Source organism: Oncorhynchus gorbuscha, linkage group LG09 (assembly GCF_021184085.1).
Source record: "Oncorhynchus gorbuscha isolate QuinsamMale2020 ecotype Even-year linkage group LG09, OgorEven_v1.0, whole genome shotgun sequence".
In the NCBI taxonomy this organism is placed as follows: Eukaryota; Metazoa; Chordata; class Actinopteri; order Salmoniformes; family Salmonidae; genus Oncorhynchus; species Oncorhynchus gorbuscha.
In genome coordinates, this window is record NC_060181.1 from 15,774,265 (window position 1) to 15,788,560 (window position 14,296).

The window sequence follows — 14,296 nt, forward strand, 5'->3', positions numbered from 1 at the left end:
ATGACCGTCTAATTAATGAAAGAAAAAAGAATCTAGCCTTCGGCAAACAACGGAGCTTGAGACCGCTGTCTCCCAGGGCAACGAGGTCGTACATGACGGGAATGTCAACATGAAGGAAAGACGCAGGTTAAAGCATCGAACAACATGGAAGACAGATTTATGGTGGGAAATGAAATATCAGTGGTGTGCTCAGTGCAGTAGACATGAAGATTACTATGGACAACCTGGAAGAAAATCAATTAAAAAGAAATGTCGCAGATGTATCAATACAATAAAGTGCTCAGTGGAGTAGAGACAAAGGTTTGTATGGAAAAACACAGTATGCTGTGAAAATAGACTGAGGTCCAGGATTAATGATCACTGATCTGGACAATGTTCCAGTGGGCTCCTTTACTTTTCTCAAGGTGAAGAAACAAGCTTTCTATGGCAGTCTGTGGGAGTAGACAGACACTCTTAAAGAGAGTGGAGAGATTGTAGAGGGATTGGGAGGGCTACTTTAGAGTCAGGTGAGAAAGAAAGAGAGAAGGTTAGAGGGTAGGAGAGAAGGGTAAAGGAAAGGATAAAAGGGTAGAGGGTAGGAGAGAAGGATAGAGGGTAGGAGAGAAGGGTATAGGAAAGGAGAGAAGTGTAGAGGGTAGGAGAGAAGAGTAAATGAAAGGAGAGAAGGGTAGAGGAAAGGAGAGAAGGGTAGAGGGTAGGAGAGAAGGGTAAAGGAAAGGAGAGAAGGGTAGAGGGTAGGAGAAAAGGGTAGAGGGTAGGAGAGAAGGGTAGAGGAAAGGAGAGAAGGGTAGAGGGTAGGAGAGAAGGGTAGAGGAAAGCAGAGAAGGGTAGAGGGTAGGAGAGAAGGTTTAAGGAAAGGAGAGAAGGGTAGAGGAAAGGAGAGTTAAGGGAGAAGGGATGGAGAGAAGGGTAGAGGGAAGGAGAGGGTGGAGGGAAGGAGAGAAAAGAGAAGGGGAGGTGGGGGAGAAAGAAAGATTGGACATAGAGATAGCGTTAGAGAGAAGGGAGGGAGAGGAGAGAGCAATCCGGGTCAGGATGAAGAGGGACATGTCACTGGCGTGGAAAATCTCTAACATGGGCAGGATTTCCCAATGGAAAAGCACTCGTGACGCAGCTTGGCTGGGGTGTGTGGGTGTGCGTGTCGTGCGAATGCTTAAGTTGTAAGGACACTTGGTAGAACTCAGTCCTAAAGGGCGCACGGTCGGGACAAAGGGGGTTAGACTCGGGATCTGCTCACTTCAACTCTACCACCCCCTGACACACACACACACCACGTACACGCATAACCCTGTCCACCAAAGCCAAATCCCATTTTAGACTGTTCAGTCTGGGAATCGTACAGATTATAGTTGGCAGAGTATTGTCTCAGATCGTAATGCTTAACCTGAATCTCTCTCTCTCTCTCTCTCTCTTTCTCTCTCTCTCTCTCTCTCTCTCTCTCTCTCTCCCTTTCAGATGAACATGCTGATCGGTATTGTGGTCTTCAACAAACTCATGTCTCGAGATGGTATCTCTGACAAGTCTAAAAAGCAGAGAGCTGGGTAGGTAGACTTGACTTAGAGCTGTAGAACCAGAACTGTCTGCCTGTCTGTCTCACGCTAACATACATCATGCATGGACCATCCATTAGGTCTGTTTTGGTGACAGTATTACCAATTTCACCAATTTGGTTTTCCAAATGAAGCCCTGGGTAGCTGCAGAGGAACAGGGTTGGGGAGCCCCTGGCATACAGAGTTTGGGTGGAATACCACCTGTCCCGCAGCGAGAGCTCCTCAAACAGTGGTTGATGCATGGGGTGAATTACGTGTTCTTATATTTATTTCTCAGCTGCTCATATTAAGTACAGCTCCGCTGTAAAAACGAAGGAGTCTAGCAGGCATCGTTGAAAAACGGACTGGCGGGAAAGAGCACAGCCTCCATGTCTTTTTCCCCTCCCTGATTTTACACGTGACCACTTGCTGAGAGAACAGCTGTGCAGCCTGAGGAAAGGAACATTTAAACAAGCTTTTTTTTACTACTTTCTCAAATCAATAGTCTATAGTCACATCATGCAGCCCATATTTTTAATTCTAAGACATTAAGGTTTGTATCATTCACAACTAAAGTTGCCAAACAACTCTAAATCTAGCATATAGGACCCGTTTCAAATGATCACTTTTTTACATAGCCACTTCAGCAGCGTTCTCGCTCTGAAACGAGAAAAACATCCTTTCTATTTTATTGAGTTAAGGTAGAAGCATATCTTCAAATCAAATCAAATGAAATTTTATTTGTCACATGCGCCAAATACAACTGGTATAGATAGACCTTGGGACCACGGATCATGGCCGGTGGTGATACAGCCCGGGAATGAACCAGGGTCTGTAGTGACGCCTCTAGCACTGAGATGCAGTGCCGTAGACCGCTGCTCCTCTCTGGAGCAAAATGATGTGGTTGTTCCAGTGATTCTATGTATATGGTTCCAGGCTTTTTACGCTTAGAAGAGATCTGATGGAGAAAGAGGAGTCTCACAAAGAAGCAGACACACAAAGAGAGACACTGGTACGCTTGTATGCGTTGAACTCTCTTTCAAATAACCTTGAACACACACAAACACCGATAGGCAGCAGCTGTATCCATTTAACTCTCCACATATGTTAATGAGCGAGTGAAGAGGCTTTCTACAACAGGAGCAGACGACCCTTCATGACCTTTTATTGGATCTAGACCGAGGCCTTGTGTTCCACTGTACAAACACTCCCACACATGATTCCATTTACCATGCATTGTAGAGACTCAAACGTCAAGGGCTGTCAACATCAATGGCAGAAATCCACTCTGTCTACTGAGAGGCGTTGAATTGCGATAGATCTAGTAGCTACTGTTGAACTATCTTCCGGGATGAAATTATTGACAAAGGATTCTGATAATGTTTAGGGATTTATAATATGTAGAGGATTTAGAAATAGACTGAGGTCATGCTCCACGCATAGCGTTTCCATATGATTCATTAACAGAATGTACACACACACACCGATACACACACACGCACACCCACACACACACACACACACCGATACACACACACACACACACACACACCGATACACACACACACACCGATACACACACACACCGATACACACACACCGATACACACACACACACACACACACACACACACACACACACACACACACACACACACACACACACACACACACACACACACACACACACACACACACACACACACACACACACACACACACACACACACGCACACGCACACGCACACACACACACACCGATACATACACACACACACACACACACACACACACACACACACACACACGCACGCACGCACGCACGCACGCACGCACGCACGCACGCACGCACGCACGCACGCACACACACACACACACACACACACACACACACACACACACACACACACACACACACCGATACACACACACACACACACCGATACACACACACACGATACACACACCACATACACACACACACACACACACACACACACACACACACACACACACACACACACACACACACACACACACACACACACACATTATTAATTGACACATACACACACACACACACACCGATACACACACACACACACACACACACACACACACACACACACACACACACACACACACACACACACACACACACACACACACACACACACACCGATACACACCCACAGTACAGTAGAAAGGTTTCTTCTGTTCCCTGGTCTGTAATTCCATCAGCAGTGATTTTCCATTGGTATTCATCCATAGATTGTCGATTTCAATGAGCACGGTTACATGCAGTCAAATGAATTTAATAGTTTATGATTAAAACGTCTAAAAGATTTAATAATTCTGTTGACATGGAAACATCTGATGGGACTCAACCAAAACGCAGAAAATTGGCAACGAATATAAACGTTCTACCATAGCAGCCATGTTATTACTGTGAAGCCTATTTGATTCTGAGTTCAGACACATATAGAGTTTAATGTACTTTTTTATTTGCTCACTTCACTCATGCAATCAGATGGAGGCTTGAACATGTTTAATAATCTAAAGATCAGAAGACTGGCTGTTTTAATCGGCGTGTGCTTACTTCCATTTTGACTCTGATTAGCAGAGTAAATTGTTTACTCGGCCTGCTGCCATAATCAGTTTAATATCAAATTATTAGTGGACATGTAAACATACTCAATGTGCTCCCAGCCAAATCCATGCTTTCATTTCCCTGCAAATGTATTTGATCTCTCTCTTCTCTCTCTTCCCTCCATGGTCCTGTGATGACATGATCACTCACACACATGCACGTCAACATGCAATCAATCCCTCCCCCTTGCAAATACTGCCCCTAGAGAGATTGACAGACAGACAGACAGACAGACAGACAGACAGACAGACAGACAGACAGACAGACAGACAGACAGACAGACAGACAGACAGACAGACAGACAGACAGACAGACAGACAGACAGACAGACAGACAGACAGACAGACAGACAGACAGACAGACAGACAGACAGACAGACAGACAGACAGACAGACAGACAGACAGACAGACAGACAGACAGACAGACAGACAGACAGACAGACACATTCCGTCCATGTTGTCATTAGTGTTAGTGCAATTTTATGAAGCTGTGGGGATGTGGATGGCACTAAGGCAATGAGCTGTGCTGGTGGGCTAATGTAGCATAACCACGCTACGCACTACCCCATCATTCTGCACTGAGCATTACACACACACACACACACACACACACACACACACACACACACACACACACACACACACACACACACACACACACACACACACACACACACACACACACACACACACACACACACACACACACACACACACACACACACACACTGTGGGAGAGAGACAGTTGGTCCTGGCAATGCCTGTCATATTTAGTAATCCGTGTTAGCCAGACACGATATTATCCTGCTTTAAGATTATTCAGCTCTTCTCCCTTTCTTTGCTCACTTTCTCTTGCTGCTCCCTCATTGTTTCTCTCTCCCTCTTCCTCTCTCTCTTCCTCTCTCTCTCTTCCTCTCTCCCTCTTCCTCTCTCTCTTCCTCTCTCCCTCTTTCTCTCTCTCTCTTCCTCTCTCTCTCTTCCTCTCTCGCTTCCTCTCTCTCTTCCTCTCTCTCTCTTCCTCTCTTCCTCTCTCCCTCTTCCTCTCTCTCTCTTCCTTCTTCCTCTCTCCCTCTTTCTCTTTCTCTCTTCCTCTCTCCCTCTTCCTCTCTCTCTCTTCCTCTCTCTCTCTTCCTCTCTCGCTTCCTCTCTCTCTTCCCTCTCTCTCTCTCTTCCTCTCTTCCTCTCTCCCTCTTCCTCTCTCCTTCTTCCTCTCTCCATCTTCCTCTCTCCCTCTTCCTGTCTCTCTCTTCCTCTCTCTCCTCTTCCTCTCTCCTTCTTCCTCTCTCCCTCTTCCTCTCTCTCTCTTCCTCTCTCCCTCTTCCTCTTCCTCTCTCCTTATTCCTCTCTCCTTCTTCCTCTAACTCTTCCTGTCGCTCTCTTCCTACTCTCTCTCTCTTCCTCTCTCCCTCTTCCTCTCTCTCTCTTCCTCCCTCTCTCTTCCCCTCTCACTTCCTCTCTCTCTTTCTCTCTCTCTTCCTCTCTTCCTCTCTCCCTCTTCCTCTCTTCTTATTCCTCTCTCCTTCTTCCTGTCTCTCTCTTCCTCTCTCTCCTCTTCCTCTCTCCTTCTTCCTCTCTCCCTCTTCCTCTCTCCCTCTTCCTCTCTCTCTTCCTCTCTTCTTCTCTCCCTCTTCCTCTCTCCTTATTCCTCTCTCATTCTTCCTCTCTCCTTCTTCCTCTCTCCTTCTTCCTCTCTCCCTCTTCCTGTCTCTCTCTTCCTCTCTCTCCTCTTCCTCTCTCCTTCTTCCTCTCTACCTCTTCCTCTCTCCCTCTTCCTCTCTCTCTCTTCCTCTCTCCCTCTTCCTCTTCCTCTCTCCTTATTCCTCTCTAACTCTTCCTGTCTCTCTCTTCCTCTCTCTCCTTCTTCCTCTCTCTCTCTTCCTCTCTCTCTTTCTCTCTCTCTCTTCCTCTCTCCCTCTTCCTCTCTCCTTATTCCTCTCTCATTCTTCCTCTCTCCTTCTTCCTCTCTCCTTCTTCCTCTCCCCCTCTCTCCTTATTTCCCTCTCCTTCTTCCTCTCTCTCTACCTCTCTCTCTCTTCCTCTCTCTCTCTTCCTCTCTCGCTTCCTCTCTCTCTCTTCCTCTCTCTCCTTCCTCTCTCCCTCTTCCTCTCTCTCTTCCCTCTCTCTCTTCCTCTCTCTCTTCCTCTCTCTCTTCCTCTCTACCTCTTCCTCTCTCCCTATTCCTCTCTCCTTCTTCCTCTCTCCTTCTTTCTCTCTCCCTCTTCCCCTCTCCCTCTTCCTCTCTTGCTATACCTCTCTCTCTCTCTTCCTCTCTTGCTATTCCTCTCTCTCTCTCTTCCTCTCTCCCCCTTCCTCTCTCTCTCTTCCTCTCTCCCTCTTCCTCTCTCTCTTCCTCTCTCTCTCGCTCTCTCTCTCTCTCTCTTCCTCTCCCTCTTCTTCTCTCCCTCTTCCTCTCACTTCCTCTCCCCCCTCTCTTCCTCTCTCCTTCTTTCCCTCTCCCCCTTCCTCTCTCTTCCTCTCTCTCTCTTCCTCTCTCTCTCTTCCTCTCTCGCTTCCTCTCTCTCTTCCTCTCTCTCCTTCTTCCTCTCTCCCTCTTCCTCTCTCTCTCTCTTCCCTCTCTCTCTTCCTCTCTCTCTCTTCCTCTCTTCCTCTCTCCCTCTTCCCCTCTCCCTATTCCTCTCTCCTTCTTCCTCTCTCCTTATTTCTCTCTCCCTCTTCCCCTCTCCCTCTTCCCCTCTTGCTATTCCTCTGTCTCTCTTCTTCTCTCCCTCTTCCTCTCTCTCTCTCTTCCTCTCTCTCTCTCTCTCTCTCTCTCTCTCTCTCTCTCTCTTCCTCTCCCTCTTATTCTCTCCCTCTTCCTCTCGCTTCCTCTCCCCTTCTCTCTCTCTCCTCCTCTCCACTCTCTTCCTCTCTCCCTCTTCCTCTCTCTCTCTTCCTCCCGCCCTCTTCCTCTCTCTCTCTCTCCCTCTTCCTCTCTTGTTATTCCTCCCTCTCTCCCTCTTCCTCTCTTGTTATTCCTTTCTCTCCCTCTTCCTCTCTTCCTCTCTCTCTCTTCCTCTCTCTCTCTTCCTCTCTCTCTCTCTCTCTCTCTCTCTCTCTCTCTCTCTCTCGCTTCCTTTCCCTCTTCTTCTCTCCCTCTTCCTCTCGCTTCCTCTCCCCTTCTCTCTCTCCTCCTCTCCACTCTCTTCCTCTCTCCCTCTTCCTCTCTCTCTCTTCCTCCCGCCCTCTTCCTCTCTCTCTCTCTCTCCCTCTTCCTCTCTCGTTATTCCTCCCTCTCTCCCTCTTCCTCTCTTGTTATTCCTTTCTCTCCCTCCTCCTCTCTTCCTCTCTCTCTCTTCCCCTCTCTCTCTCTCTCTCTCTCTCTCTCTCTCTCTCTCTCTCTCTCTCTCTCTCTCTCTCTCTCTCTCTCTCTCTCTCTCTCTCTCTCTCTCTCTCTCTCTCTCTCTCTCTCTCTCTTCCTCTCTCTCTCACTCTCTCTTCCTCTCTCCCTCTTCCTCTCTTCCTCACTCTCTTTTCCTCTCTCCCTCTTCCTCTCTCTCTATTCCTCTCTCTCTCTTCCTCTCTCCCTCTTCCTCTCGCCCTCTTCCTCTCTTTCTCTTCCTCTCTCGCTCTTCCTCTCTCTCCTCCTCTCTCTTTCGTTTATCTGTCACGGCATTCTGTCATGATCTTTGTATTCTGACTTGTTGTCCATTGCTGCTACTTTGAGGTTTGTTAAATTTTTTTCTTCTTTCTTTTTCTCCTTTCTGTGTCCCTCCCTCTCTTTTTCTCCTTTCTGTGTCCCTCTCCCTCTCTTTTTCTCCCATCGACACTGCCCATCCATCCACACTGCCCATCCATCCACACTGCCCATCCATCCACACTGCCCATCCATCCACACTGCCCATCCATCCACACTGCCCATCCATCCACACTGCCCATCCATCCACACTGCCCATCCATCCACACTGCCCATCCATCCACACTGAAAATCCATCCACACTGCCCATCCATCCACACTGCCCATCCATCCACACTGCCCATCCATCCACACTGCCCATCCCATCGACTGCCCATACATTCCTCACTCTCATGTGTGTGAATGTGTATATGTGGTTTGCACCCCATTGCTCCCATTACTTGTTGAATGTGTGTGTTTCTGTGTCTGTTTCTGTCTTTACCATTTGTGTGTCCGTCCTCCCCATCCTCTCCCCCTGTGTGTCCGTCCTCCCCATCCTCTCCCCCTGTGTGTCCGTCCTCCCCATCCTCTCCCCCTGTGTGTCTGTCCTCCCCATCCTCTCCCCCTGTGTGTCTGTCCTCTCCATCCTCTCCCCCTGTGTGTCTGTTCTCCCCATCCTCTCCCCTGTGTGTCCGTCCTCCCCATCCTCTCCCCCTGTGTGTCTGTCCTCCCCATCCTCTCCCCCTGTGTGTCCGTCCTCCCCATCCTCTCCACCTGTGTGTCTGTCCTCCCCATCCTCTCCCCTGTGTGACTCTCCTCCCCATCCTCTCCCCTGTGTGTCTGTCCTCCCCATCCTCTCCCCCTATGTGTCTGTCCTCCCCATCCTCTCCCCCTGTGTGTCTGTCCTCCCCATCCTCTCCCCCTGTGTGTCTGTCCTCCCCATCCTCTCCCCTGTGTGTCTGTCCTCCCCATCCTCTCATCCTGTGTGTCTGTCCTCCCCATCCTCTCCCCCTGTGTGTCCGTCCTCCCCATCCTCTCCCCCTGTGTGTCTGTCCTCCCCATCCTCTACCCCTGTGTGTCTGTCCTCCCCATCCTCTCCTCCTGTGTGTCTGTCCTCCCCATCCTCTCCCCCTATGTGTCTGTCCTCCCCATCCTCTCCCCCTGTGTGTCCGTCCTCCCCATCCTCTCCCCCTGTGTGTCCGTCCTCCCCATCCTCTCCCCCTGTGTGTCTGTCCTCCCCATCCTCTCCCCCTGTGTGTCTGTCCTCTCCATCCTCTCCCCCTGTGTGTCTGTTCTCCCCATCCTCTCCCCTGTGTGTCCGTCCTCCCCATCCTCTCCCCCTGTGTGTCTGTCCTCCCCATCCTCTCCCCCTGTGTGTCCGTCCTCCCCATCCTCTCCCCTGTGTGTCTGTCCTCCCCATCCTCTCCCCTGTGTGACTCTCCTCCCCATCCTCTCCCCTGTGTGTCTGTCCTCCCCATCCTCTCCCCCTATGTGTCTGTCCTCCCCATCCTCTCCCCCTGTGTGTCTGTCCTCCCCATCCTCTCCCCCTGTGTGTCTGTCCTCCCCATCCTCTCCCCTGTGTGTCCGTCCTCCCCATCATCCTCTCATCCTGTGTGTCTGTCCTCCCCATCCTCTCCCCCTGTGTGTCCGTCCTCCCCATCCTCTCCCCCTGTGTGTCTGTCCTCCCCATCCTCTCCCCCTGTGTGTCTGTCCTCCCCATCCTCTCCTCCTGTGTGTCTGTCCTCCCCATCCTCTCCCCCTATGTGTCTGTCCTCCCCATCCTCTCCCCCTGTGTGTCTGTCCTCCCCATCCTCTCCCCTGTGTGTCTGTCCTCCCTATCCTCTCCCCCTGTGTGTCTGTCCTCTCCATCCTCTCCCCCTGTGTGTCTGTCCTCCCCATCCTCTCCCCTGTGTGACTGTCCTCCCCATCCTCTCCCCCTGTGTGTCTGTCCTCCCCATCCTCCTATCCTGTGTGTCTGTCCTCCCCATCCTCTCCCCCTGTGTGTCCGTCCTCCTCATCCTCTCCCCCTGTGTGTCTGTCCTCCCCATCCTCTCCTCCTGTGTGATGTCCTCCTCCATCCTGTCTGTGTTGTCCTCCTCCATCCCGTCTGTGTCATCCTCCTCCATCCTGTCTGTGTCGTCCTCCTACATCCTGTCTGTGTCCTCCTCAATCCTGTGTCCTCCTCCTACATCCTGTCTGTGTCCTCCTCCTCCTCCATCCTGTCTCTGTCCTTCTCCTCCATCCTGTCTGTGTCCTCCTCCATCCTGTCTGTGTCCTCCCCCTCCATCCTGTCTGTGTTGTCCTCCTCCATCCTGTATGTGTCCTCCTCCTCCATCCTGTCTGTGTCCTCCTCCATCATGTCTTTGTCCTCCTCCATCCTGTCTGCGTCATCCTCCTCCATCATGTCTGTGTCCTCCTCCTCCATCCCGTCTGTGTCCTCCTCAATCCTGTCTCTGTTCTTCTTCTCCATCATGTCTGTGTTGTCCTCCTCCATCCTGTCTGTGTCCTCCTCCTCCATCCTGTCTGTGTCCTTCTCTTCCATCATGTCTGTGTCCTCCTCCATCATGTCTGTGTCCTCCTCCATCCTGTCTTTGTCGTCCTCCTCCATCCTGTCTGTGTCCTCCTCTATCCTGTCTCTGTCCTTCTCCTCCATTATGTCTGTGTTGTCCTCCTCCATCCTGTCTGTGTCCTTCTCTTCCATCATGTCTGTGTCCTCCTCCATCATGTCTGTGTCCTCCTCCATCCTGTCTGTGTCCTCGTCCATCCTGTCTGTGTCCTCCTCCTCCATCCTGTCTGTGTCCTTCTCCTCCATCCTGTTTGTGTCGTCCTCCTCCATCCTTTCTGTGTCGTCCTCCTCCATCCTGTTTGTGTCCTCCTCCATCCTGTCTGTGTCCTCCTCCATCCTGTCTGTGTCCTCCTCCATCCTGTCTGTGTCCTCCTCCTCCATCCTGCCTGTGTCCTCCTCCATCCTGTCTGTGTCCTCCTCCTCCATCCTGTCTGTGTCCTCCTCCTCCATCCTGTCTGTGTCCTCCTCCTCCATCCTGCCTGTGTCCTAAAGTCCACCAGTTGAGGCATCGCGTAGCAGACTGCTCCTGAAATGCTCCAAGTGTGGTGTGATCTCAAGTACAGCTCTCTCCAGCTCTACTGCCAGCAATGCCATGTTAGTCAAAAACTCTCACACACCAAAAACTTACACTCACACATCAAAAGATTCCCTTACACATTGAAAGATACCCTCACACATCGAAAGATACCCTCACACATCGAAATATACCCTCACACATCGAAATATACCCTCACACATCGAAAGATACCCTCACACACCGAAACTTACCCTAACACAACTCCATTATGTCTCCATTATGTCTGTGTTGTCCTCCTCCATCCTGTCTGTGTCCTTCTCTTCCATCATGTCTGTGTCCTCCTCCATCATGTCTGCGTCCTCCTCCATCCTGTCTGTGTCCTCGTCCATCCTGTCTGTGTCCTCCTCCTCCATCCTGTCTGTGTCCTTCTCCTCCATCCTGTCTGTGTTGTCCTCCTCCATCCTGTATGTGTCCTCCTCCTCCATCCTGTCTGTGTCCTCCTCCATCATGTCTTTGTCCTCCTCCATCCTGTCTGCGTCATCCTCCTCCATCATGTCTGTGTCCTCCTCCTCCATCCCGTCTGTGTCCTCCTCAATCCTGTCTCTGTTCTTCTTCTCCATCATGTCTGTGTTGTCCTCCTCCATCCTGTCTGTGTCCTCCTCCTCCATCCTGTCTGTGTCCTTCTCTTCCATCATGTCTGTGTCCTCCTCCATCATGTCTGTGTCCTCCTCCATCCTGTCTTTGTCGTCCTCCTCCATCCTGTCTGTGTCCTCCTCTATCCTGTCTCTGTCCTTCTCCTCCATTATGTCTGTGTTGTCCTCCTCCATCCTGTCTGTGTCCTTCTCTTCCATCATGTCTGTGTCCTCCTCCATCATGTCTGCGTCCTCCTCCATCCTGTCTGTGTCCTCGTCCATCCTGTCTGTGTCCTCCTCCTCCATCCTGTCTGTGTCCTTCTCCTCCATCCTGTTTGTGTCGTCCTCCTCCATCCTTTCTGTGTCGTCCTCCTCCATCCTGTTTGTGTCCTCCTCCATCCTGTCTGTGTCCTCCTCCATCCTGTCTGTGTCCTCCTCCATCCTGTCTGTGTCCTCCTCCTCCATCCTGCCTGTGTCCTCCTCCATCCTGTCTGTGTCCTCCTCCTCCATCCTGTCTGTGTCCTCCTCCTCCATCCTGTCTGTGTCCTCCTCCTCCATCCTGCCTGTGTCCTAAAGTCCACCAGTTGAGGCATCGCGTAGCAGACTGCTCCTGAAATGCTCCAAGTGTGGTGTGATCTCAAGTACAGCTCTCTCCAGCTCTACTGCCAGCAATGCCATGTTAGTCAAAAACTCTCACACACCAAAAACTTACACTCACACATCAAAAGATTCCCTTACACATTGAAAGATACCCTCACACATCGAAAGATACCCTCACACATCGAAATATACCCTCACACATCGAAATATACCCTCACACATCGAAAGATACCCTCACACACCGAAACTTACCCTAACACAACGAAAGATACCCTCACACATCGAAATATACCCTCACACATCGAAAGATACCCTCACGCGCGGAAACATATACACTTTATTTCCATCTCTTACTCTCTCCTTCTATCTCCATCTCTCCCAGTATCTCTATCGCTATCTCTATCAGTATCTCTATCGCTATCTCTATCAGTATCTCTATCGCTGTCTCTATCAGTATCTCTATCGCTATCTCTATCAGTATCTCTATCGCTATCTCTCCCAGTATCTCTATCGCTATCTCTATCAGTATCTCTATTGCTATCTCTATCGGTATCCCTATCGCTATCTCTATCAGTATCTCTATCGCTATCTCTATCAGTATCTCTATCGCTATCTCTATCAGTATCTCTATCGCCATCTCTATCAGTATCTATATCACTATCTCTATCAGTATCTGTATCTCCATCCCTCTCAGTATCTCTATCACTATCTCTATATAATATCTCTCTCCATATTGTTCTCTCTCGCGCTCTCTCTCTCTCTCTCTCTCGCGCTCTCTCTCTCGCTCTCGCGCTCTCTCTCTCTCTCTCTCTCTCTCTCTCTCTCTTTCTCTCTCTCTCTCTCTCTCTCTCTCTCTCTCTCTCTCTCTCTCCCTCTCACACTCTCTCCCTCTCTCCCTCTCACACTCTCACACTCTCACACTCACACACAATCTCAGTTACAGCTGTCAGTTACTTGTCTCTCACTTGGTCGTGTTCTGCATCGATCACACAGTCTGGAGGTCACTGTGGCTTTCAGTATGCCTGATGTGTGTCACTGTGGGTGCACCTGCATACGTGTTTGTCACTGTGAGTGTGCCTGCAAATGTTTGTGTGTAAGCGTGTGCATGTGTTATGAGGGTGTCGCTGTTCCAGATTCTAAAGGTTGAAGTACTCTCCTTCCTCCCTTCTACCGCTTCTCTCCCTCCTCCCCTCTCCCCCTTCTATCTCTCCTCCCCTCTCCCCCTTCTATCTCTCCTCCCCTCTACCCCTTCTATCTCACCTCCCCTCTACCCCTTCTATCTCTCCTCCCCTCTACCCCTTCTCTCTCTCCTCCCCTCTACCCCTTCTCTCCCTCCTCCCCTCTCCCCCTTCTCTCCCTCCTCCCCTCTACCCCTTCTCTCCCTTCATCTCCTTACCTCCCCTCTACCCCTCCTCTCTCTCTCCTCTTCTCCTCTCCCCCTCTTCTAACTATCCTCTCCCTCCTTCCCTCTCCCTCCTCCCATCTCACCCTTTTCTACCTCCTCCCTTCTCCACCTTCTCCCCCTTCTCTACCACCTCCCCTTTCCCCCTTCTCTACCACCTCCCCTTTCCCCCTTCTCTACCTCCTCCCCTCTCCCCATTCTCTACCTCCTCCCCTCTCCCCCTTCTCTCCCTCCTCCCCTCTCCCCCTTCTCTCCCTCCTCCCCTCTCCCCCTTCTCTCCTCTCCCCTCTCCCTTCATCTCCTTACCTCCTCCAATCTACCCCTCCTCTCTCTCTCCTCTCCCCCTCTTCTAACTATCCTCTCCCTCCTCCCCTCTCCCTCCTGCCCTCTCACCCTTTTCTACCTCCTCCCTTCTCCACCTTCTCCGCATTCTCTCCCTCCTCCCCTCTCCCCCTTCTCTCCCTCCTCCCCTCTCCCCCTTCTCTCCCCTCCCCTCTCACCTTCATCTCCTTAACTCCCCCTCTACCCCTCCTCTCTCTCTCCTCTTCTCCTCTCCCCCTCTTCTAACTATCCTCTCCCTCCTCCCCTCTCTCTTCCCCTCTCTCACCTTTTTCTACCTCCTCCCTTCTCCCCCTTCTCCACATTCTCTCCCTCCTCCCCTCTCCCCTTCATCTCCTTACCTCTTCCCCTCTACCCCTCCTCTCTCTCTCCTCTCCCTCTTCTCCTCTCCCTCTTCTCCTCTCCCCCTCTTCTAACTATCCTCTCCCTCCTCCCCTCTCCCCTTCTC

At 50.8% G+C, this 14,296-nt stretch overlaps 1 protein-coding gene across 1 annotated transcript in view; it reads left to right on the forward strand.

The window, feature by feature from the left end:
* LOC124043194 (adhesion G protein-coupled receptor B2-like) overlaps positions 1-14,296 on the forward strand; it is a 557,845-nt gene that overhangs the window by 450,257 nt on the left and 93,292 nt on the right. The window contains exon 23 of the mRNA XM_046361489.1: positions 1,456-1,541. Coding sequence (XP_046217445.1) covers positions 1,456-1,541 — 86 coding nt within the window. The remainder of the gene's footprint in view (positions 1-1,455; positions 1,542-14,296) is intronic.